Source organism: Ranitomeya variabilis, chromosome 1, assembly GCF_051348905.1.
Source record: "Ranitomeya variabilis isolate aRanVar5 chromosome 1, aRanVar5.hap1, whole genome shotgun sequence".
Classification (NCBI taxonomy): Eukaryota; Metazoa; Chordata; class Amphibia; order Anura; family Dendrobatidae; genus Ranitomeya; species Ranitomeya variabilis.
Window position 1 is genome coordinate 561,255,439 of NC_135232.1, and position 23,617 is coordinate 561,279,055.

Here is a 23,617-nt window from a genome sequence, read left to right on the forward strand (position 1 = left end):
GGGGAACAGAGCCCTAGGAAGGCAGTACTTACTGTCCGCTCTCCTCAGTCCATCTTCTTCCTTCACACAGGAGTGCCTTTGCCAATCTTTTTCCGGTGCAGAGGCCTGATCTTGCAGGCTCTGGGGTAGTTGTAAGTCCATCCCCCCGGACACCTGTACAGTGTATATTTCTGCGGGGAGAGGTAGCAGCGCAGCACCTTTTGCTACAATCTCAGCTCTGCTGTTGCCTTCAGCTTTCCTAGTGCGCTCTCTAGTATGAACCTGCACCTTGACTATTGCATCTTTCTATGGCAGTTCTAGTGCCCAAAGGAGCTGAGAAACTAAGTCTGCATTTTTAACGGGTTTACCAGAAGAACCAATAAACTTTCTGCCCTTCCATATGGTACCGCAATCATGGAAAATGCCGAATGCGTGGCACTATCAGTAAATGCTCTGCCATTATACATGCCTCAGCGAGTGCTTTCAGTTCAGCTTCCCGAGCAGACATCCTAGAAGGTATAGCTTCACTTTTTACCACCTCATGTTGATCAACTATTGCACAACATCTATGAGGTGCTATACCTTTGAAAAAAAACCTGTGAACCATTTACATAAAGCTCTAGATTTACATTAGAGATTGGTGTCTCTTGCATATTGGCAAGTATTTGTGTTAAAACAGTACACCCATAACATGTCCCCCCAGATTTATGACAGTACAAACGGAAAGGGAGGTCATAACTTGGGATTCCTAGTGCTGAGGCTGAGGGAATGGCTTCCTTCCGGTCCTTAAACCCCTCTTTTGCTTCTGTGGTCAGTTGGTATGGCTGACCCTTGTTTCACATTGACAACACATCAAATAGAGGGTGCATGATTTGTGATGCAGAGGGAATCCATTCTCTACAGTAGTCGATCAGCCCTAGGGATGTTCTCAGTGTACTTATGGAAGCGGGCACAATTGCTTAGCTTACGGCCTTTTACCCTTTCTGGTGTTATGTGTTTCAGCTGATGTGAAATGCAGCGACCTAAGAAAACAACTTTTTACTCTTTTTTTTTCCTTCGTTGTTTATCTCTTGAAACCTTACATCCTTCGCGGTACAAAAAGATTAGCAAAGAATCTGTTTCGATTAGACATACCTGTTTGCTCTCTGCTCAGGGGATATTGTCTAATACACACCGGTACAGTACCTGGCTTCAATTTGATGGATACTTGTGTTATCCTTAACAAACCAACATCTCTCTTATCCTTAACCCATACTGCAGCTGATATTTGCTCGATCATTTGCTGAATGTCCTCATCTTTGTCAATTTGCAGTTTTTCGTCATCTAGCTAAATTAGCAACATCATAGTGGAGAGGGTTGCTCCAGACAATGGGCCTGTAACAGTAATACTTTTCTTCCAAACAATTAATAACTGCATTCATTGCACTCAGGATATCAGCACCTATCAAGCTTAGGACATTGATCTGAGACTAGCAATTGGGCACACAAGTCTGTGGTACGTGCTATTCACACATTCTTGGGATGGACTGCCGCATCACCTACACCCTGGACTGTTTTCCCTGTCATGGATCGTTGTGGCATATCCATTTTCTTATATCAGTACGACTCGCCCCGGTATCAATCAGGCGTTTTAATTGTGTGAAAGTGATAGCCATCCTGGGGGACCACTATTTTTGTTTACACTTCTCTGGGTGAACAATCCCATCTTTCCTTTTCTTCTCTCCCCCTGTTCCCCTGATATATACCTGCAACGCAGTTTTCACAGCATTATTAAATACATCCGGAGGTATATTCACCATAACAGGGGGTGGCTTTTGCTGCTTCTTTTGCTTTCCTACTATTATTCTGGTCCTCTATCCTCCTAACCATGGGACGGGACTGATCGAGTGTAGCATAGATACATTCTGGCCTCACTCTTATCCTGTCAGCAACATAATTTTAAGAAACCTAGCTTCCCTAGGATTTTTCAGGTCATAATCATGATCTGTGAACACTGCTGTACATTTAGCATAAAATCTGTCAATAGGCTCCTCTGAACCCTGAAATACTTGGGGCAGCACGGTGGCGCAGTGGTTAGCACAGCAGCCTTGCAGCGCTGGAGTCCTGGGTTGTAATCCCACCTTGGACAACATCTGCAAAGAGTTTGTATGTTCTCTCCGTGTTTGCGTGGGTTTCCTCCGGGTACTCCGGTTTCCTCCCACATTCCAAAGACATACTGATAGGGAATTTAGATTGTTAGCCCCATCGGGGACAGTGATGATAATGTGTACAAACTGTAAAGCGCTGCGGAATAGGTTACCGCTATATAAAAATAAATATTATTATTAAAATACTTCTGGTAATCCTGAAGCTAAGTCCTCTGTCTGCTTTCTGGCAACCACAAGTAACCTGGCTAGAAATTGCTGTCCCGACTCCCTAGTTTTCTTGTCTGCTGGTATCTCCTGTGGTTTGCTTGTGGTCTGTGGTATTACAGGGAGGGCTATTGCAGTGTCACCCCTCTCAGTCATAGCACAGAAGTCATATTGGGTTTTTCCTTTATCTTGTGGCTTGTTATATTTATTACTGGTCCAGGTAGTGGATCCCATGGCTCTTTTATCCCTCTCCCTATCCTGTTGATTGCCTGCGTGCACTGGGGGTTGTGGGTGTGTGGGACTACTTTCTGTAGCCCCCACCAACCCTTCACTGGACTGGTCATCTCCTATACACCTCCATTCACTGTCTACTCTGCTTTATTATCACCCGGAGGAGGTGTAGGGGTAGTCTGTATGTTAAACCTGTCTAAACTCTGTTCCGTGAGGACCACCTGCTGCTGGGGACTCAGAGAAGCTAGAGAACATTCCTTTTTCACACATAGACTCACTCTTTACTGGGCTGCTGCTGGAAGGGGGGCTGATCTCATCCCCCTGTTACAGGGGCAGAGGGTGCTGAGAAGACACAGTCTGACTCAGTAAGGGGGCTGCTTGTGCCTGCGGGGGAATGCTGCAAATCGCATTACATACATTCTCACATTGTAACTTCAATCACGTTCCTCATTCTCAGTATTTAAAATGGACTATGTCGTTCAGAGGTTCTGATACACAGTGCAACTTGCATCCCATAGTCATTTTTATCAATCCATGTGGCATGCTTCTTACTTAAATGCTTCTATCTCTCAGCATCCAAACATCGATTCCTTGGCATTCCTGCCTTTTCTAGAATTATTAGCGGTATCCTTATCTGCTTTATTTCCCACCAGGTCCTTTATCTTATATCTCGGATCCGTAATCTATCCTGACCTGGTTAATCTATCACCCATAACAGCTGTCAAAGGTAGCGACCCCTATCTTCAGCCCTGTTATGTATAAGCTGGATCCCACTGGTCTACTATGATAGCCAGCAATCCTGCTTCCAAAGCAATAAGCTGAACTGCAAATCTCTGTTCTGTCCTGATGCTGATGCACAGTCCTGGAAAAGAAGATCACTATGAACAACGCAGTTCCAACCACAAGCGCTATATACACCTCATACATCTGGATCTGAATCCTCACTAGACTCAGAATATGCAAGGTCTATTCCTGAATCCACTCCGGGTTCAATAAGATAATATTCGTGTGTTATTATTTTTCCACCTTGGCATATACCATCTAGAGTCTAATATATCTACCCAGCTTCAGATCAATCCATGAGGATGAGTTACTATATGACAAGACTACTCTCTGCGCCTAAACTGGTGAACTGAACATAGACACTTCTCACACAGCATGTGGTACACACATGGGAAGCATTTGTCTGATTTTTCATCAATCACATCCATACACACAGTATTTCTGTACTTTCTCGCTCCTCACATTTTATCAAAATGCTCTAGTGCCAATGGACAAAAACATAAATCACATCTATCTGTGGAATCTCTTACTTGGTTCACTGTATCCTCTAATTCATTTCCTATCTGAGTACGGGATTGTATACAAAAATGAGCATTTATGTTCACATAGATTGTCTTCACGTGCTCTTTCCCACTTCACTACAAACTCCCACCCGGGACCTTCCTGTAAGTTTTTTCAAGTAGCAACTAAACGGAGAGTTTTATCTACTCACTGATTTTAATGAGAAGGCCATTTATATACGGAGCACACATCATTTAGTCTCCATACATCATGAGCGCTGCTCCGTACCCCACAACACAGATTCAGCAATATATCAGGAACGCAGTATAATCAGAACAGTTCAGCACAGCGCTATCAGTACTACTTATCAATTAACAACTGACAAGGCACCAATTAACTCAACTAATATAATTAACTAACCAAAAGCAGAATAAGAGTAATAAAACATACATAGTACAAGTATAGCAGAGCAAAGCAGAGCAGGATCAAGACACTTCTATTACAATATTTACAGTATCAACAAACATTGACATAGTTACAAACAGACAGACAGGAACCCTTATTATAGGTACAGACAAAACAAATGATGGAAAATCATCGTACTTCATAATGAAACAAAAACAATTGTTAACAGCATTTAAACAAACAACAGTCCAAAACAAAGACAAGCAAGAGACAACAAAACAAATAACAGATACTTGCTTTTACCTGAGGGCTTTCCCGTTAGAAATCCCCAAAGACTGACTCTAGAAAACCTCCTTTCCCGGAGAGAAAACTGTGTGAGTAATAAATCTACTCACTTACCCGGGATCTGGTTTTCTGTTCGAGGGAGGCAGTCAATTGTTCAGTCTAAGATGAATGTCGAAGGAGAAATTATATTATCTCGCTGGGGCCTCCAAGTTGTCAGAGAAGGGATTTTCAACCTACTCAGGTATTCTGTCTTTTAGATACCTACGCAATGAAGCAATAATCAGAGTCACACGCTCGTTGTCTGTCCAAATAGTCTCATGCTCTATATTTTTAGGGCTGGGCTTTTAAAGGCCCAAGATCAAAAGGAAATGTAGAGTTACATAATAAATTGGCACATATGCATGGTTTACACAATGGGTTGTCATATACATCCTGGGACACAAGATAGATTAGGTGAAAAGAATGTAGGGAGAAGTTGCACATGCCTGTGGTTTTGAGATGTTGGCTGGACATTGACATTTCTAGATGTTTTTCGGACAGAAAAACATAATCTGGGCAATAACAACCTAACAACCAGATGTCCTTGACATTTTCCGGGAATTCTTGACCACTGTTATTTAAGATATCCGGGAAATGAGACTCAGATGATAATCTTGTGCAATACTTTGTTTTTTGCTATTTTTCTGATATAAATGAAAATTAACCATTTCTTTAACAAAGCTGATGGAGCAGCTATAGCTTCTGTATATAAGAAATCACAGCCTCCACTTCATATAACTGACCAGGACTGAGCAAATATAACTGACCAGGACTGAGCATATAAGGCAGTGGTGGCGAACCTATGGCACGCGTGCCAGAGGGGGCATGCAGAGCCCTCCTGGTGGGCACGCGCGCCATCTCCTCAAGACTAGTGCCGCCATCACTATTCTCAGCCCTCTCGTCATCTCCCTCATCACTAGCACTGTGGACACTTTCCGCTGCATGCGTGCCATCACATCAAGTCACGCCCCCTCCCATCAGTCTGCGTGCAGGCTGAGGAGAATGGCCGCACTAGTGCCCACAGGTAGTACTGTGATATATGAAGACACCAGATCAGCATTGGAACAAGCAGAAGTGAGTAATTACTGTATATACCCGTGTATAAGCCAAGTTTTTCGGCACTTTTTTTGCCCTGAAAATGCCCACCTCAGCTTAAGCATGAATCATTGTCCCAGAAGACAGCAGGGGAGGGGGAGCGGTGGAACAGCGGATCACAGGAGGCAGGAGCCGGCGGCTGCTAGTAAAGCCTGTGCCAGCTGCTAAAGAGAAATGAATATTAACTGCCTTGACAGTGAATATTCATTTCTCTTATAGCGTGCACAGTATCAGCAGCATTCGCCGGACTACAGCCGCTGCCGGGCAATCACGGGTGCCAGCTCATTAAGGTAATGCATATTCACCTCTCTCTACTCTCACAGGCGTGGAGAGAGGTGAATATTCATTGCCTTAATGAGCGGGGACACATGATCTCTCGCCATCAGGAGCTGCTGGCACAGGAACAAGATGCTGCAAGGGCGCGCAGGGAAGTTAAGTAGGATTTTTTTATGCTTTTCTCATGGGGGCCATACATACAAGGACAGGAATGAGAAACAATGCATACAAAGATGGGGATAAGGAGCCACGCATACAAGGATGGGGATAAGGAGCTATGCATACAAGGATATGGGACAAAAAGCTATGCATACAAGGATGGGGATAAGGAGCCATGTAGACAAAGATGGGAATGAGGAGCCATGCAGACAAGGATGGGAATGAGGAGCCATGCAGACAAGGATGGAGAAGAGGAGCCATGCAGACAAGGATGGAGAAGAGGAGCCATGCAGACAAGGATGGAGAAGAGGAGCCATGCAGACAAGGATGGAGAAGAGGAGCCATGCAGACAAGGATGGAGAAGAGGAGCCATGCAGACAAGGATGGAGAAGAGGAGCCATGCAGACAAGGATGGAGAAGAGGAGCCATGCAGACAAGGATGGAGAAGAGGAGCCATGCAGATAAGGATGGAGAAGAGGAGCCATGCAGACAAGGATGGGGATCAGGAGCCATGCAGACAAGGATGGGGATGAGGAACCATGCATACCAGAATAGGGATTAGGGGACAATGCATACCCAGCTTACACTCGAGTAAATACGTTTTCCCAGTTTTTCGTGGCAAAATTAGGTGCCTCGGCTTATACTCAAGTCGGTTTATACATGAATATATACAGCATTTTTTTTTTAATGTGAGGCAATTATACTGCATGGAGCACTATGTGGGCACATTATACAGTAAGGAGTATTGTGAGAGGCCATTATACAGAATGGAGCATTATGTGAGGCTATTATACTGTATGGAGCATTGTGTGGGGTCATAATACAGTATGGAGTAATGTGTGGTGCCATTATACTTTTTTGAGCACTACATGGGGCCATTACACTGTATGGAGGACTATGTGGAGCCATTATACTTTATGGACACCTATGTGGAGCATTTGTACTTTATGGAGGACTTTATGTGCCCATTATACTGTATGGAGTGCGGTGTGGGGATTACAGTTGGAGAATCATACAGTGATGGGGTCACCATTCTTTGTTGGGGGAACTGAGGGGGGTACAGCAGGGTCATCATACTGTCTATGTGGAGGAGTTCACTGTGGGGGTATCATACTGGGTTTCGGAGCACTTTTGTTTGCATCATACTTTATTATCTGAGATAAATAGAAGAAAAAGCGGAATGCACTCACCAATCTTCAAAGAATCAGCTTTATTAAATCTTCATAGATAAAACTTCATGGCCGGGAGGGGAGGAGTGGAGCTCAGGCGAGCAGGAGGAGACGACGGCCGTTTCGCGCAGTACTGGCGCTTCAACGGGTCTGTACTGCGCGAAACGGCCGTCGTCTCCTCCTGCTCGCCTGAGCTCCCACTCCTCCCCTCCCGGCCATGAAGTTTTATCTATGAAGATTTAATAAAGCTGATTCTTTGAAGATTGGTGAGTGCATTCCGCTTTTTCTTCTATTTATCTCATGGAACGTACCTGTTTTTCTATGGACTTGCACCCGGAATCGTTCAGTGTGGCCGTCTTGGATTAAGATGATTTTTCAACTAACAAATGTTGGGCAGTGCCATTCACTTTTCTTCTGTTGCTGCTATCATACTTTATTATCTGTTATATTCAAGTTTTTTTTATCCTTTGTTATTATATATTTAAATTAAGCCATATATTATTCCAATAGTTAATCCGTTTATTTGATAAGGAAAAACCTCCTCAATTTTAGACATTTTTGTGACAAATATCAAGGTTAGCCTGCAAATTTCTGCAAGTTTTTAACTTTGGCCGTGAGTATTTTTGATATCCCTGCCTTAAAGGGTTTGTTCTCATCATGATAAAGGGTTAAAATTGCAAAAAGGTCGTAAAAACAAACAACTTTGCAATTTTACTTTTGATTAAATATCTTCTATTCTCAAGAACAGACCTTCATTACAATTGGTGACTAGTATCTTATGCTTGGAGTGCAGCGCTCACAAGCTCTTTGATATTGACTCTATAGCCGTGCTAATGTACGATGTGTCTCTCTAATCTAAAATCTCAGTGCTCAGGGCACTTTGAGTCATGAGTAAGAATGCCTAGTGCAGTCGAAACGCGTAGACTGGGTCATGTCGACCATGTAAATTTCTCTTTTGTATGCACCATATTTTCTTTTGAAAAAGAAAAAGAAAAGGAAAATCCAGTCCTGTTGAGCTGGACTCAAATTTTTTCTAGCAGCCATAACTCCTGTATATAAGCAATCGCAGCCTCCGCTTCAGATAACTGATCAGGACTGTGCGTATAAGGAGAAGCTGAGGAGCAGCCATAGCTAGTGTATGTAAGAAATCACAGCCTCCACTTCATATAACTGATCAGGACTGAGCATATAAGCAGAAGGTGAAGCTCAGAAGTCTCTGCACCATTGCTGCATTGGAATGAAAGGTGTTCAATCGTTTCTCTGGATGTACCTGTGTATTCATGCAACAAGGAAAGTTTATCATTAGCCTCCCTGTTTTCTGGACTCTTTGGAGTGCACCATATTACATTACACTACCAGGAAGCAGAGGTTAATTAAGTGCACCTTAGCATCACAAACTGTATTTTGTTTTATTTTTGTCACTGCCATACCAGTGGCAAGAGGTAACCTCCAAGACCAATATGGATCACTAATGTGCTTCATACCTGGAATATTCACAGTGCCAGGGATCTTCCCATTGCCAACTTCCTCTGGCGTCCTCACGTCAATGATCCTGCCCTGCTCAGAACAGATCAGTTTCTTCACCTCATCGTACGAGATGACAGTATCTGATAAGAGGGAAACAGAAAGGAGAGCATGTTGTGAAGAGGAGCAGGGATATCGTTAAAGCTGGGGTGGAGTTGTCCTGTCTCTTCTACAATGTGCAGCATCTTCCTCAGGGATGAGCAAAAATGCTAAATCACCATGATGATAATTGTCACTTGGCAATATAGAAATTCAAAAAAGCCGAAGCATCAAACAGCAGATTGTGTCTTCCTGTGATTTTTTTAATTGGCATGGAATAAAGAACTAGTGCTTTTGTATCAAGAACCTACTGTTTGATGCCTTGGATTTCCCGATTTTCGGTATTAACTTTTGACCTGGTTGGAGGCCTTGCCGAGTTTATCACAAATTGGTCAATGGTGCATGTGACGACACAGCATTTTTTCTTAATTAACCTGATGTCTATTTTCAGCAAGCCAGGAAGAATAGACTTATATCTATATTTTGACTTCTGAATTTATGCGTTTTGTCTTCGGTTGGTCAAGAGTCTGAAATGTTGACTTTTTTTTATGCAGGGTCATTGAACAATGATGTTTGCTGATATGTTGATTACACATTTTCTAGGTCAGCTAGTTTGTTGACTTGCAAAACAGAGGAGGAAAAACTATGCAAATAGATTACATGAACAAAAAATGTGAGTTGGTCGCCTCACAATTCTTCCCCTTTACCGGATAATGATGACTTGAAGGACATGTGTTAACTATATAAAGGAGAGATACATCCAAATATACAGAGAGAGACATCCATACAGCGAAGAGATTCAGAAATTCAAAAAAGCAGAGACTCTCTATAGGACAGCAACCAAGACATCATGGCTTCATCACGAGGGGACACAGATTTGTCATTCTAAGGGGACCACTGCCCCTGCTAAAAGAATACAGATCTGCTGCATTGACCATCGCTGAACCATGGATATGTTTGGGGTAGTCAGGATTGGGACCCACCGGTCACCTGGTGCCATGAAGATGTTCAGAGAAGCCATGCTGTGACTCTCCGGTCAATTGGCCTTGTACCTCAATGGACTGTCATCTTCCTAAGCTTGTCATTACTTGCTCTGTGCGCTCTGAAGTCGCAGCTGTGCTGTTATTATCCTGGCGAGTCAGCAGAAGGGTGAGACTCTCTAATTTTGCACCATCTTGGGTATTTTGCTGGGACTGTTCCATTTGTTATTTGCCTGGTTTCTGGTTCAATAAAGTATTGCTAAGCAGTTTTACCCTGACCCCGTGTTGTCTAAGTAGTGTTACGCCCATGGGAAAACGAGAATAGGCGTAAGGTGGGATGATCCCTGGTCCATGCGGTTTCGGCTGATGGACCAGGGCATGCGCTATCCCCCCATGTCTCCACAGTGCATATTGAACTGAACTGTCAATGTGCAACCCTAAGGATGCACATACATCACCATCAGCGGGACAGCCATCTCCCCACCCCTAATACACCATAGGTGATATTGGCAGTATAGAGCCATATCTTCTGACTCACATCTCATACATCACAGGTACATCCATCCCCCCCCCCCCAATGCACCATAGATGAGTATTGGCAGTACACAGCCATATCTTCTGACTCCCCAATATAGTACCATCAGCACTACAGCCATCTCCCACCCCTAATACACCATATTTAACTATTGGCAGTACACAGTCTTATCTTCTGAATACCCCCTTCCATCACCATCAGAGGTACAGCCATCCCACCCACCCCTAATACACTTTAGATGACTGTAAGGACAGTATTTAATCTTAATTAACCAGACATCAATTTTAAGTAAGCCAGGAAGAATAGACTTACCTATGTGTTGACTTTTGAATTTACAGTGGGTTCGAAAAGTATTCAGACCCCCCTTTAAATTTTTCACTCTTTGTTTCATTGTAGCCATTTGGTAAATTAAAAAAAAAAAAGAAAGAAATGCAGAAATTTTTGCAAATGTGATAAAAAAGAAAAACTGAAATATCACATGGTCATAAGTATTCAGACCCTTTGCTCAGACACTCATATTTACGTCACATGCTGTCATTTCCATGTGATCCTCCTTGAGATGATTCTACTCCTTCATTGGAGGCCAGCTGTGTTTAATTAAACTGATAGGACTTGATTTGGAAAGGCACACACATGTCTGTATAAGACCTCACAGTTCACAGTTCATGTCAGACCAAATGAGAATCATGAGGTCAAAGGAACTGACCAAGAAGCTCAGAGACAGAATTGTGGCAAGGCACAGATCTGGCCAAAGTTACAAAAGAATTCCTGAAGTACTCAAGGTTCCTAAGAGCACAGTGGCCTCCATAATCCTTAAATGGAAGAATTCCGGACAACCAGAAGTTTTCCTAGACCTGGCCGTCCAGCCAAACTGAGCAATCATGGGAGAAGAGCCTTGGTGAGAGAGGTAAAGAAGAACCCCAAGATCACTGTGGCTGAGCTCCAGAGATGCAGTAGGGAGATGGGAGAAAGTTCCACAAAGTCAACTATCACTGCAGCCCTCCACCAGTCGGGCCTTTATGGCAGACTGGCCCGATGGAAGCCTCTCCTCAGTGCAAGACATATGAAAGCCCGCATAGAGTTAGCTAAAAAAAAAAAAAAAAAAAAAAAAAAAACACAACACACATGAAGGACTCCCAGACTATGAGAAATAAGATTCTCTGGACTGATGAGACGAAGATAGACCTTTTTGGTGATAATTCTAGGCTGTATGTGTGGAGAAAACCAGGCACTGCTCATCACCTGCTCAATACAATCCCAACAGTGAAACATGGTGGTGGCAGCATCATGCTATGGGGGTGATTTTCAGCTGCAGGATGACAAGTTGTCATTGAAGGAAATATGAATGTGGCCAAGTACAGAGATATCCTGGATGAAAACCTCTTCCAGAGTGCTATGGACCTCAGACTTGGCCGATGATTCACCTTCCAACAAGACAATGACCCTAAGCACACAGCTAAAATAACATAGGAGTGGCTTCAGAACAACTCTGTGACCATTCTTGACTGGCCCAGCCAGAGCCCTGACCTAAACCCAATTGAGCATCTCTGGAGAGACCTGAAAATGGCTGTCCACCAATGTTCACCATCCAACCTGATGGAACTGGAGAGGATCTGCAAGGAAGAATGGCAGAGAATCCCCAAATCCAGGTGTAAAAGGTGTCATTCCCAAGAAGCCTCATGGCTGCACTAGCTCAAAAGGTGCTTCTACTCAATACTGAGCAAAGGGTCTGAATACTTATGACCATGTGATATTCCAGTTTTTCTTTCTTTAATACATTTGCAAAAATTACTACATTTGTTTGTTTGTTTTTTTTAAGTCAAGATGGGGTGCAGAGTGTACATTAATGAGAAAAAAAATGATTTTTTTTTTAATTTACCAAATGGCTGCAATGAAGCAAAGAGTGAAAAATTTAAAGGAGTATGAATACTTGCCATGCCTGCTGTAGGTGTTTATTTCCTATTGGTCAACAGGACGCCAAATGTGGACACCATAGATACGGATCTTTTCTCGTAAATTATGTGTAGAGTTTATTCACAAGGAAGACATGAATCATGCTCTGAGGAAACCGGGTGATACAAACTTTTGTTCTCATGAAGGAGAGACCTCTTACATTTGTGTCCATGCTGATGGACTGTCTCTGATAAGTGGAGAAGGATGATTGGAAGATTAACATCTGTCTAATTAAGATTGGAAAGCAATGTGACGATACAACATTTTTTATTAATTATGCCAGATGTAAATTCAGTAGGCCCTGTATCATAAACTGTTGTCTGAGGTATTGACTCATCTTGTAGGTTAATTGCTGTGATGTCCTGTTATGCCGCTATGTCCTGTTTGTATGTTTACAATGTATGCTTTATTATAGGGAAAGTGCAGTACTCTAGTTTTGACACTAGATGGTGTATGTTAGTGTATATAGTTAATTGTAGGAGTGGCCAGCTGAAAGTTAAAGGGAACCTGTCACCCCCAAAATCGTATATGAGCTGCGGCCACCGGCATCAGGGGCTTATCTACAGCATTCTGTAATGCTGTAGATAAGCCCCCGATGTAACCTGAAAGATGAGAAATAAAGGTTATATTATACTCACCCAGGGGCGGTCCCGCTGCGATCTGGTCCGATGGGTGTCGCGGTCCGCTCCAGCGCCTCCTATCTTCATCAGATGACGTCCTCTTCTTGCCGCGGCTCCGGCGCAGGAGTATTTTGTCTGCCCTGTTGAGGGCAAGGCAAAGTACTGCAGTGCGAAAGGTCAGAGAGGCCCGGCGCCTGCGGACTGCCGGAGCCACGGCAAGAAGACAAGAAGAGGACGTCATCGTATGAAGATGGGAGGCGCTGGACCCGCACCGCGACGCCCTTCGGACCGGATCGGGACTGCCCCTGGGTGAGTATAATATAACCTTTATTTCTTGTCTTTCAGGTTACATTGGGGGCTTATCTACAGCATTACAGAATGCTGTAGATAAGCCCTGATGCCGGTGGCCGCAGCTCATATACGATTTTTGGGGTGACAGACTCCCTTTAAGATAGGGAATACTTCCTGATTTGAGTCAGCCGGACCAGGGTGCCCAAACCGCCTGCACGGGTTTAGATGCCCAGGATGATAGCAGGGGCCTCGCAAAGTTCACCAAGGGAGAAGTCCAGCTATCCACAGCACAAGGCCTGAACAGCAGTAGGCCAGGAAAAGTAGGAAAGTAGAATCAAGACAGAAACAGTGACAGGATGGGGACACAAGTAGCTCCATGATATGGCAGCTTGTAGCTTGAGCAGACGCCCTCAGTACCGGTGCAAAACGGCTGAGGGATCTTTCGAAGCAATGAGCTTGGACCAGGAGTACGCTGGGTCACCGCAAAGTACAGTACAGATGGGCAGGTCGCTCGCCCGCCAAGTGGCAACTGAATTCGGAGGCAGATATTCTCTTGTCTGGGGCGAAACAGACTAAGGACCGTCTAACCGTAGCAGAGCGGAATTGGGAGGACGCTGAGGAACCGTGCAGTACGGTCCGACCCGAGTATGTGCTGTGTGACCGGAAGTTAAGTGCAGGGAAAGAAGAAGAAATGTGTAATGTGAATCCTGTTGTAAATGCTGTGAAGAATCTGGATGTGCTGCGTAAAGAAAATTGTAAAGTTGTTTATTTGAAAGTTGAAAAGGACTGTGTCTCAATCTATGCAACACCGTCTAAAGGGAACCTACAACAGAACAGAGGGGACCCTGATGGCGCAGAAAGTGGAGCCACAGGTGTGCAAAGTATTGGACATTGTTTTCATGTGATGGGAGGCCAGGGCACAGATGCCCTGGTTTTCTCGGTCATGACTACGGCCCTGGCCCTCCCTCAAAAGAGAATGACAAATTGAATAGCAGTTTGATGAGACTAAAATGACTATATAGTGTGACAGCAACTGTGCTGGCTTTTTTAGTGTTTGCTCTTGGCAATATAGTAAGACACTATTTTGTGATGAATTGTTGTAAAGATAAAAGCTTGATTTGCATGTGATCTTTCTATTATATGGCAATAGCACCATCTGGTGGTCAATTTGAAAATAGCAACTACTATACATTTACTATATTATATCCACAATTTTGGATGTTATTGTAGCACCTTCTTTGCACCAAGCACTTTAAAAATTAGATTATGGTAATAATTTCTATATTTTAAGCACATTTTTAGCATATACACTTCAGATTGAGATCTAGCTAATTTCTTACAAAAATAAGTACCATCAAATTGTGATAGTAGCTTTATTCTTTTATTGCATAGCAAGGCAATTATATGGACTGTATAAACTGCCCCGTTTTCCAGTACCATTTTGTTCCTGTATTTTTAAAGTGTTTCGGATGAATTAATAAATTTCAGTATTTTAACATTTTTCTTGTCACTTCAATTAATTTTTGTCTCTCAAAAGATTTAATGAGATATACAAAAATAATAGTGTATATATCATCATCAGTGGTACAGCCATCCCCCACCCCTAATATACCATAGATGACTATTGGCAGTATACAGCTATATCTTCTTACTCACTCCCCATACATCACCATGGGAGGTACAGCCATCCCCCACCCCTAATATACCATAGATGACTATTGGCAGTACACAGCTATATTAGGGGTGGGGGATGGCTGTACCTCCCATGGTGATGTATGGGGAGTGAGTAGGAAGATATAGCTGTATACTGCCAATAGTCATCTATGGTATATTAGGGGTGGGGGATGGCTGTACCTCCCATGGTGATGTATGGGGAGTGAGTAAGAAGATATAGCTGTGTACTGCCAATAGTCATCTATGGTATATCTTCTTACTCACTCCCCATACATCACCATGGGAGGTACAGCCATCCCCCACCCCTAATATACCATAGATGACTATTGGCAGTATACAGCTATATCTTCCTACTCACTCCCCATACATCACCATGGGAGGTACAGCCATCTCCCACCCCTAATATACCATAGATGACAATTGGCAGAATACAGCTATATCTTCTTACTCACTCCCCATACATCACCATGGGAGGTACAGCCATCCCCCACCCCTAATATACCATAGATGACTATTGGCAGTATACAGCTATATCTTCCTACTCACTCCCCATACATCACCATGGGAGGTACAGCCATCCCCCACCCCTAATATACCATAGATGACTATTGGCAGTATACAGCTATATCTTCCTACTCACTCCCCATACATCACCATGGGAGGTACAGCCATCCCCCACCCCTAATATACCATAGATGACTACTGGCAGTATACAGCTATATCTTCCTACTCACTCCCCATACATCACCATGGGAGGTACAGCCATCCCCCACCCCTAATATACCATAGATGACTATTGGCAGTATACAGCTATATCTTCCTACTCACTCCTCATACATCACCATGGGAGATACAGCCATCCCCCACCCCTAATATACCATAGATGACTATTGGCAGTATACAGCTATATCTTCTTACTCACTCCCCATACATCACCATGGGAGGTACAGCCATCCCCCACCCCTAATATACCATAGATGACTATTGGCAGTATACAGCTATATCTTCCTACTCACTCCTCATACATCACCATGGGAGGTACAGCCATCCCCCACCCCTAATATACCATAGATGACTATTGGCAGTATACAGCTATATCTTCTTACTCACTCCCCATACATCACCATGGGAGGTACAGCCATCCCCCACCCCTAATATACCATAGATGACTATTGGCAGTATACAGCTATATCTTCTTACTCACTCCCCATACATTACCATGGGAGGTACAGCCATCCCCCACCCCTAATATACCATAGATGACTATTGGCAGTATACAGCTATATCTTCTTACTCACTCCCCATACATCACCATGGGAGGTACAGCCATCCCCCACCCCTAATATACCATAGATGACTATTGGCAGTATACAGCTATATCTTCTTACTCACTCCCCATACATCACCATGGGAGGTACAGCCATCCCCCACCCCTAATATACCATAGATGACTATTGGCAGTATACAGCTATATCTTCCTACTCACTCCCCATACATCACCATGGGAGGTACAGCCATCCCCCACCCCTAATATACCATAGATGACTATTGGCAGTATACAGCTATATCTTCTTACTCACTCCCCATACATCACCATGGGAGGTACAGCCATCCCCCACCCCTAATATACCATAGATGACTATTGGCAGTATACAGCTATATCTTCTTACTCACTCCCCATACATCACCATGGGAGGTACAGCCATCCCCCACCCCTAATATACCATAGATGACTATTGGCAGTATACAGCTATATCTTCTTACTCACTCCCCATACATCACCATGGGAGGTACAGCCATCTCCCACCCCTAATATACCATAGATGACTATAGGCAGTATACAGCTATATCTTCCTACTCACTCCCCATACATCACCATGGGAGGTACAGCCATCCCCCACCCCTAATATACCATAGATGATGATTTGTAGTATACAGCTATATCTTCCTACTCACTCCCCATACATCACCATGGGAGGTACAGCCATCCCCCACCCCTAATATACCATAGATGACTATTGGCAGTATACAGCTATATCTTCCTACTCACTCCCCATACATCACCATGGGAGGTACAGCCATCCCCCACCCCTAATATACCATAGATGACTATTGGAAGTATACAGCTATATCTTCTTACTCACTCCCCATACATCACCATGGGAGGTACAGCCATCCCCCACCCCTAATATACCATAGATGATGATTTGTAGTATACAGCTATATCTTCCTACTCACTCCCCATACATCACCATGGGAGGTACAGCCATCTCCCACCCCTAATATACCATAGATGACTATAGGCAGTATACAGCTATATCTTCCTACTCACTCCCCATACATCACCATGGGAGGTACAGCCATCCCCCACCCCTAATATACCATAGATGATGATTTGTAGTATACAGCTATATCTTCCTACTCACTCCCCATACATCACCATGGGAGGTACAGCCATCCCCCACCCCTAATATACCATAGATGACTATTGGCAGTATACAGCTATATCTTCCTACTCACTCCCCATACATCACCATGGGAGGTACAGCCATCCCCCACCCCTAATATACCATAGATGACTATTGGAAGTATACAGCTATATCTTCTTACTCACTCCCCATACATCACCATGGGAGGTACAGCCATCCCCCACCCCTAATATACCATAGATGACTATTGGCAGTATACAGCTATATCTTCTTACTCACTCCCCATACATCACCATGGGAGGTACAGCCATCCCCCACCCCTAATATACCATAGATGACTATTGGCAGTATACAGCTATATCTTCTTACTCACTCCCCATACATCACCATGGGAGGTACAGCCATCCCCCACCCCTAATATACCATAGATGACTATTGGCAGTATACAGCTATATCTTCCTACTCACTCCCCATACATCACCATGGGAGGTACAGCCATCCCCCACCCCTAATATACCATAGATGACTATTGGCAGTATACAGCTATATCTTCTTACTCACTCCCCATACATCACCATGGGAGGTACAGCCATCCCCCACCCCTAATATACCATAGATGACTATTGGCAGTATACAGCTATATCTTCCTACTCACTCCCCATACATCACCATGGGAGGTACAGCCATCCCCCACCCCTAATATACCATAGATGACTATTGGCAGTATACAGCTATATCTTCCTACTCACTCCCCATACATCACCATGGGAGGTACAGCCATCCCCCACCCCTAATATACCATAGATGACTATTGGCAGTATACAGCTATATCTTCTTACTCACTCCCCATACATCACCATGGGAGGTACAGCCATCCCCCACCCCTAATATACCATAGATGACTATTGGCAGTATACAGCTATATCTCCCTACTCACTCCCCATACATCACCATGGGAGGTACAGCCATCCCCCACCCCTAATATACCATAGATGACTATTGGCAGTATACAGCTATATCTTCCTACTCACTCCCCATACATCACCATGGGAGGTACAGCCATCCCCCACCCCTAATATACCATAGATGACTATTGGCAGTATACAGCTATATCTTCTTACTCACTCCCCATACATCGCCATCAGAGGTACAGCCATCCCCCACCCCTAATATACCATAGATGACTATTGGCAGTATACAGCTATATCTTCTTACTCACTCCCCATACATCACCATGGGAGGTACAGCCATCCCCCACCCCTAATATACCATAGATGACTATTGGCAGTATACAGCTATATCTTCTTACTCACTCCCCATACATCACCATGGGAGGTACAGCCATCCCCCACCCCTAATATACCATAGATGACTATTGGCAGTATACAGCTATATCTTCTTACTCACTCCCCATACATCACCATGGGAGGTACAGCCATCCCCCACCCCTAATATACCATAGATGACTATTGGCAGAATACAGCTATATCTTCTTACTCACTCCCCATACATCACCATGGGAGGTACAGCCATCCCCCACCCCTAATATACCATAGATGACTATAGGCAGTATACAGCTATATCTTCTTACTCACTCCCCATACATCACCATGGGAGGTACAGCCATCCCCCACCCCTAATATACCATAGATGACTATTGGAAGTATACAGCTATATCTTCTTACTCACTCCCCATACATCACCATGGGAGGTACAGCCATCCCCCACCCCTAATATACCATAGATGACTATTGGCAGTATACAGCTATATCTTCCTACTCACTCCCCATACATCACCATGGGAGGTACAGCCATCCCCCACCCCTAATATACCATAGATGACTACTGGCAGTATACAGCTATATCTTCCTACTCACTCCCCATACATCACCATGGGAGGTACAGCCATCCCCCACCTCTAATATACCATAGATGATGATTTGTAGTATACAGCTATATCTTCCTACTCACTCCCCATACATCACCATGGGAGGTACAGCCATCCCCCACCCCTAATATACCATAGATGACTATTGGCAGTATACAGCTATATCTTCCTACTCACTCCCCATACATCACCATGGGAGGTACAGCCATCCCCCACCCCTAATATACCATAGATGACTATTGGCAGTATACAGCTATATCTTCCTACTTACTCCCCATACATCACCATGGGAGGTACAGCCATCCCCCACCCCTAATATACCATAGATGACTATTGGCAGTATACAGCTATATCTTCTTACTCACTCCCCATACATCACCATGGGAGGTACAGCCATCCCCCACCCCTAATATACCATAGATGACTATTGGCAGTATACAGCTATATCTTCCTACTCACTCCCCATACATCACCATGGGAGGTACAGCCATCCCCCACCCCTAATATACCATAGATGACTATTGGCAGTATACAGCTATATCTTCCTACTCACTCCCCATACATCACCATGGGAGGTACAGCCATCTCCCACCCCTAATATACCATAGATGACTATTGGCAGTATACAGCTATATCTTCCTACTCACTCCCCATACATCACCATGGGAGGTACAGCCATCCCCCACCTCTAATATACCATAGATGACTATTGGCAGTATACAGCTATATCTTCTTACTCACTCCCCATACATCACCATGGGAGGTACAGCCATCCCCCACCCCTAATATACCATAGATGACTATTGGCAGTATACAGCTATATCTTCCTACTCACTCCCCATACATCACCATGGGAGGTACAGCCATCCCCCACCCCTAATATACCATAGATGACTATTGGCAGTATACAGCTATATCTTCTTACTCACTCCCCATACATCACCATGGGAGGTACAGCCATCCCCCACCCCTAATATACCATAGATGACTATTGGCAGTATACAGCTATATCTTCTTACTCACTCCCCATACATCACCATGGGAGGTACAGCCATCCCCCACCCCTAATATACCATAGATGACTATTGGCAGTACACAGCTATATCTTCTTACTCACTCCCCATACATCACCATGGGAGGTACAGCCATCCCCCACCCCTAATATACCATAGATGACTATTGGCAGTATACAGCTATATCTTCTTACTCACTCCCCATACATCACCATGGGAGGTACAGCCATCCCCCACCCCTAATATACCATAGATGACTATTGGCAGTATACAGCTATATCTTCTTACTCACTCCCCATACATCACCATGGGAGGTACAGCCATCCCCCACCCCTAATATACCATAGATGACTATTGGCAGTATACAGCTATATCTTCTTACTCACTCCCCATACATCACCATGGGAGGTACAGCCATCTCCCACCCCTAATATACCATAGATGACTATTGGCAGTATACAGCTATATCTTCCTACTCACTCCCCATACATCACCATGGGAGGTACAGCCATCCCCCACCCCTAATATACCATAGATGACTATTGGCAGTCTACAGCTATATCTTCTTACTCACTCCCCATACATCACCATGGGAGGTACAGCCATCTCCCACCCCTAATATACCATAGATGACTATTGGCAGTATACAGCTATATCTTCCTACTCACTCCCCATACATCACCATGGGAGGTACAGCCATCCCCCACCCCTAATATACCATAGATGACTATTGGCAGTATACAGCTATATCTTCCTACTCACTCCCCATACATCACCATGGGAGGTACAGCCATCCCCCACCCCTAATATACCATAGATGACTATTGGCAGTATACAGCTATATCTTCCTACTCACTCCCCATACATCACCATGGGAGGTACAGCCATCCCCCACCCCTAATATACCATAGATGACTATTGGCAGTATACAGCTATATCTACTTACTCACTCCCCATACATCACCATGGGAGGTACAGCCATCCCCCACCCCTAATATACCATAGATGACTATTGGCAGTATACAGCTATATCTTCTTACTCACTCCCCATACATCACCATGGGAGGTACAGCCATCCCCCACCCCTAATATACCATAGATGATGATTTGTAGTATACAGCTATATCTTCCTACTCACTCCCCATACATCACCATGGGAGGTACAGCCATCTCCCACCCCTAATATACCATAGATGACTATTGGCAGAATACAGCTATATCTTCTTACTCACTCCCAATACATCACCATGGGAGGTACAGCCATCCCCCACCCCTAATATACCATAGATGACTATTGGCAGTATACAGCTTTATCTTCCTACTCACTCCCCATACATCACCATGGGAGGTACAGCCATCCCCCACCCCTAATATACCATAGATGACTATTGGCAGTATACAGCTATATCTTCCTACTCACTCCCCATACATCACCATGGGAGGTACAGCCATCCCCCACCCTTAATATACCAAAGATGACTATTGGCAGTATACAGCTATATCTTCTTACTCACTCCCCATACATCACCATGGGAGGTACAGCCATCCCCCACCCCTAATATACCATAGATGACTATTGGCAGTATACAGCTATATCTTCCTACTCACTCCCCATACATCACCATGGGAGGTACAGCCATCCCCCACCCCTAATATACCATAGATGACTATTGGCAGTATACAGCTATATCTTCTTACTCACTCCCCATACATCACCATGGGAGGTACAGCCATCCCCCACCCCTAATATACCATAGATGACTATTGGCAGTATACAGCTATATCTTCTTACTCACTCCCCATACATCACCATGGGAGGTACAGCCATCCCCCACCCCTAATATACCATAGATGATGATTTGTAGTATACAGCTATATCTTCCTACTCACTCCCCATACATCACCATGGGAGGTACAGCCATCCCCCACCCCTAATATACCATAGATGACTATTGGCAGTATACAGCTATATCTTCTTACTCACTCCCCATACATCACCATGGGAGGTACAGCCATCCCCCACCTCTAATATACCATAGATGACTATTGGCAGTATACAGCTATATCTTCCTACTCACTCCCCATACATCACCATGGGAGGTACAGCCATCTCCCACCCCTAATATACCATAGATGACTATTGGCAGTATACAGCTATATCTTCTTACTCACTCCCCATACATCACCATGGGAGGTACAGCCATCCCCCACCCCTAATATACCATAGATGACTATTGGCAGTATACAGCTATATCTTCCTACTCACTCCCCATACATCACCATGGGAGGTACAGCCATCCCCCACCCCTAATATACCATAGATGACTATTGGCAGTATACAGCTATATCTTCTTACTCACTCCCCATACATCACCATGGGAGGTACAGCCATCCCCCACCCCTAATATACCATAGATGACTATTGGCAGTATACAGCTATATCTTCTTACTCACTCCCCATACATCACCATGGGAGGTACAGCCATCTCCCACCCCTAATATACCATAGATGACTATTGGCAGTATACAGCTATATCTTCTTACTCACTCCCCATACATCGCCATCAGAGGTACAGCCATCCCCCACCCCTAATATACCATAGATGACTATTGGCAGTATACAGCTATATCATCTTACTCACTCCCCATACATCACCATGGGAGGTACAGCCATCCCCCACCTCTAATATACCATAGATGACTATTGGCAGTATACAGCTATATCTTCCTACTCACTCCCCATACATCACCATGGGAGGTAGAGCCATCTCCCACCCCTAATATACCATAGATGACTATTGGCAGTATACAGCTATATCTTCCTACTCACTCCCCATACATCACCATGGGAGGTACAGCCATCCCCCACCCCTAATATACCATAGATGACTATTGGCAGTATACAGCTATATCTTCTTACTCACTCCCCATACATCACCATGGGAGGTACAGCCATCCCCCACCCCAATATACCATAGATGACTATTGGCAGTATACAGCTATATCTTCCTACTCACTCCCCATACATCACCATGGGAGGTACAGCCATCCCCCACCCCTAATATACCATAGATGACTATTGGCAGTATACAGCTATATCTTCTTACTCACTCCCCATACATCACCATGGGAGGTACAGCCATCCCCCACCCCTAATATACCATAGATGACTATTGGCAGTATACAGCTATATCTTCTTACTCACTCCCCATACATCACCATGGGAGGTACAGCCATCCCCCACCTCTAATATACCATAGATGACTATTGGCAGTATACAGCTATATCTTCTTACTCACTCCCCATACATCACCATGGGAGGTACAGCCATCCCCCACCCCTAATATACCATAGATGATGATTTGTAGTATACAGCTATATCTTCCTACTCACTCCCC

The 23,617-nt window shown here is 44.3% G+C and overlaps 1 protein-coding gene across 2 annotated transcripts in view; it reads right to left on the reverse strand.

Moving 5' to 3' along the window:
* Positions 1-23,617, reverse strand: part of TSTD1 (thiosulfate sulfurtransferase like domain containing 1) — a 53,220-nt gene that overhangs the window by 13,743 nt on the left and 15,860 nt on the right. For both annotated transcript variants that reach the window (XM_077256804.1, XM_077256798.1), the window contains exon 2: positions 8,758-8,880. In XM_077256804.1, coding sequence (XP_077112919.1) covers positions 8,758-8,880 — 123 coding nt within the window. The remainder of the gene's footprint in view (positions 1-8,757; positions 8,881-23,617) is intronic.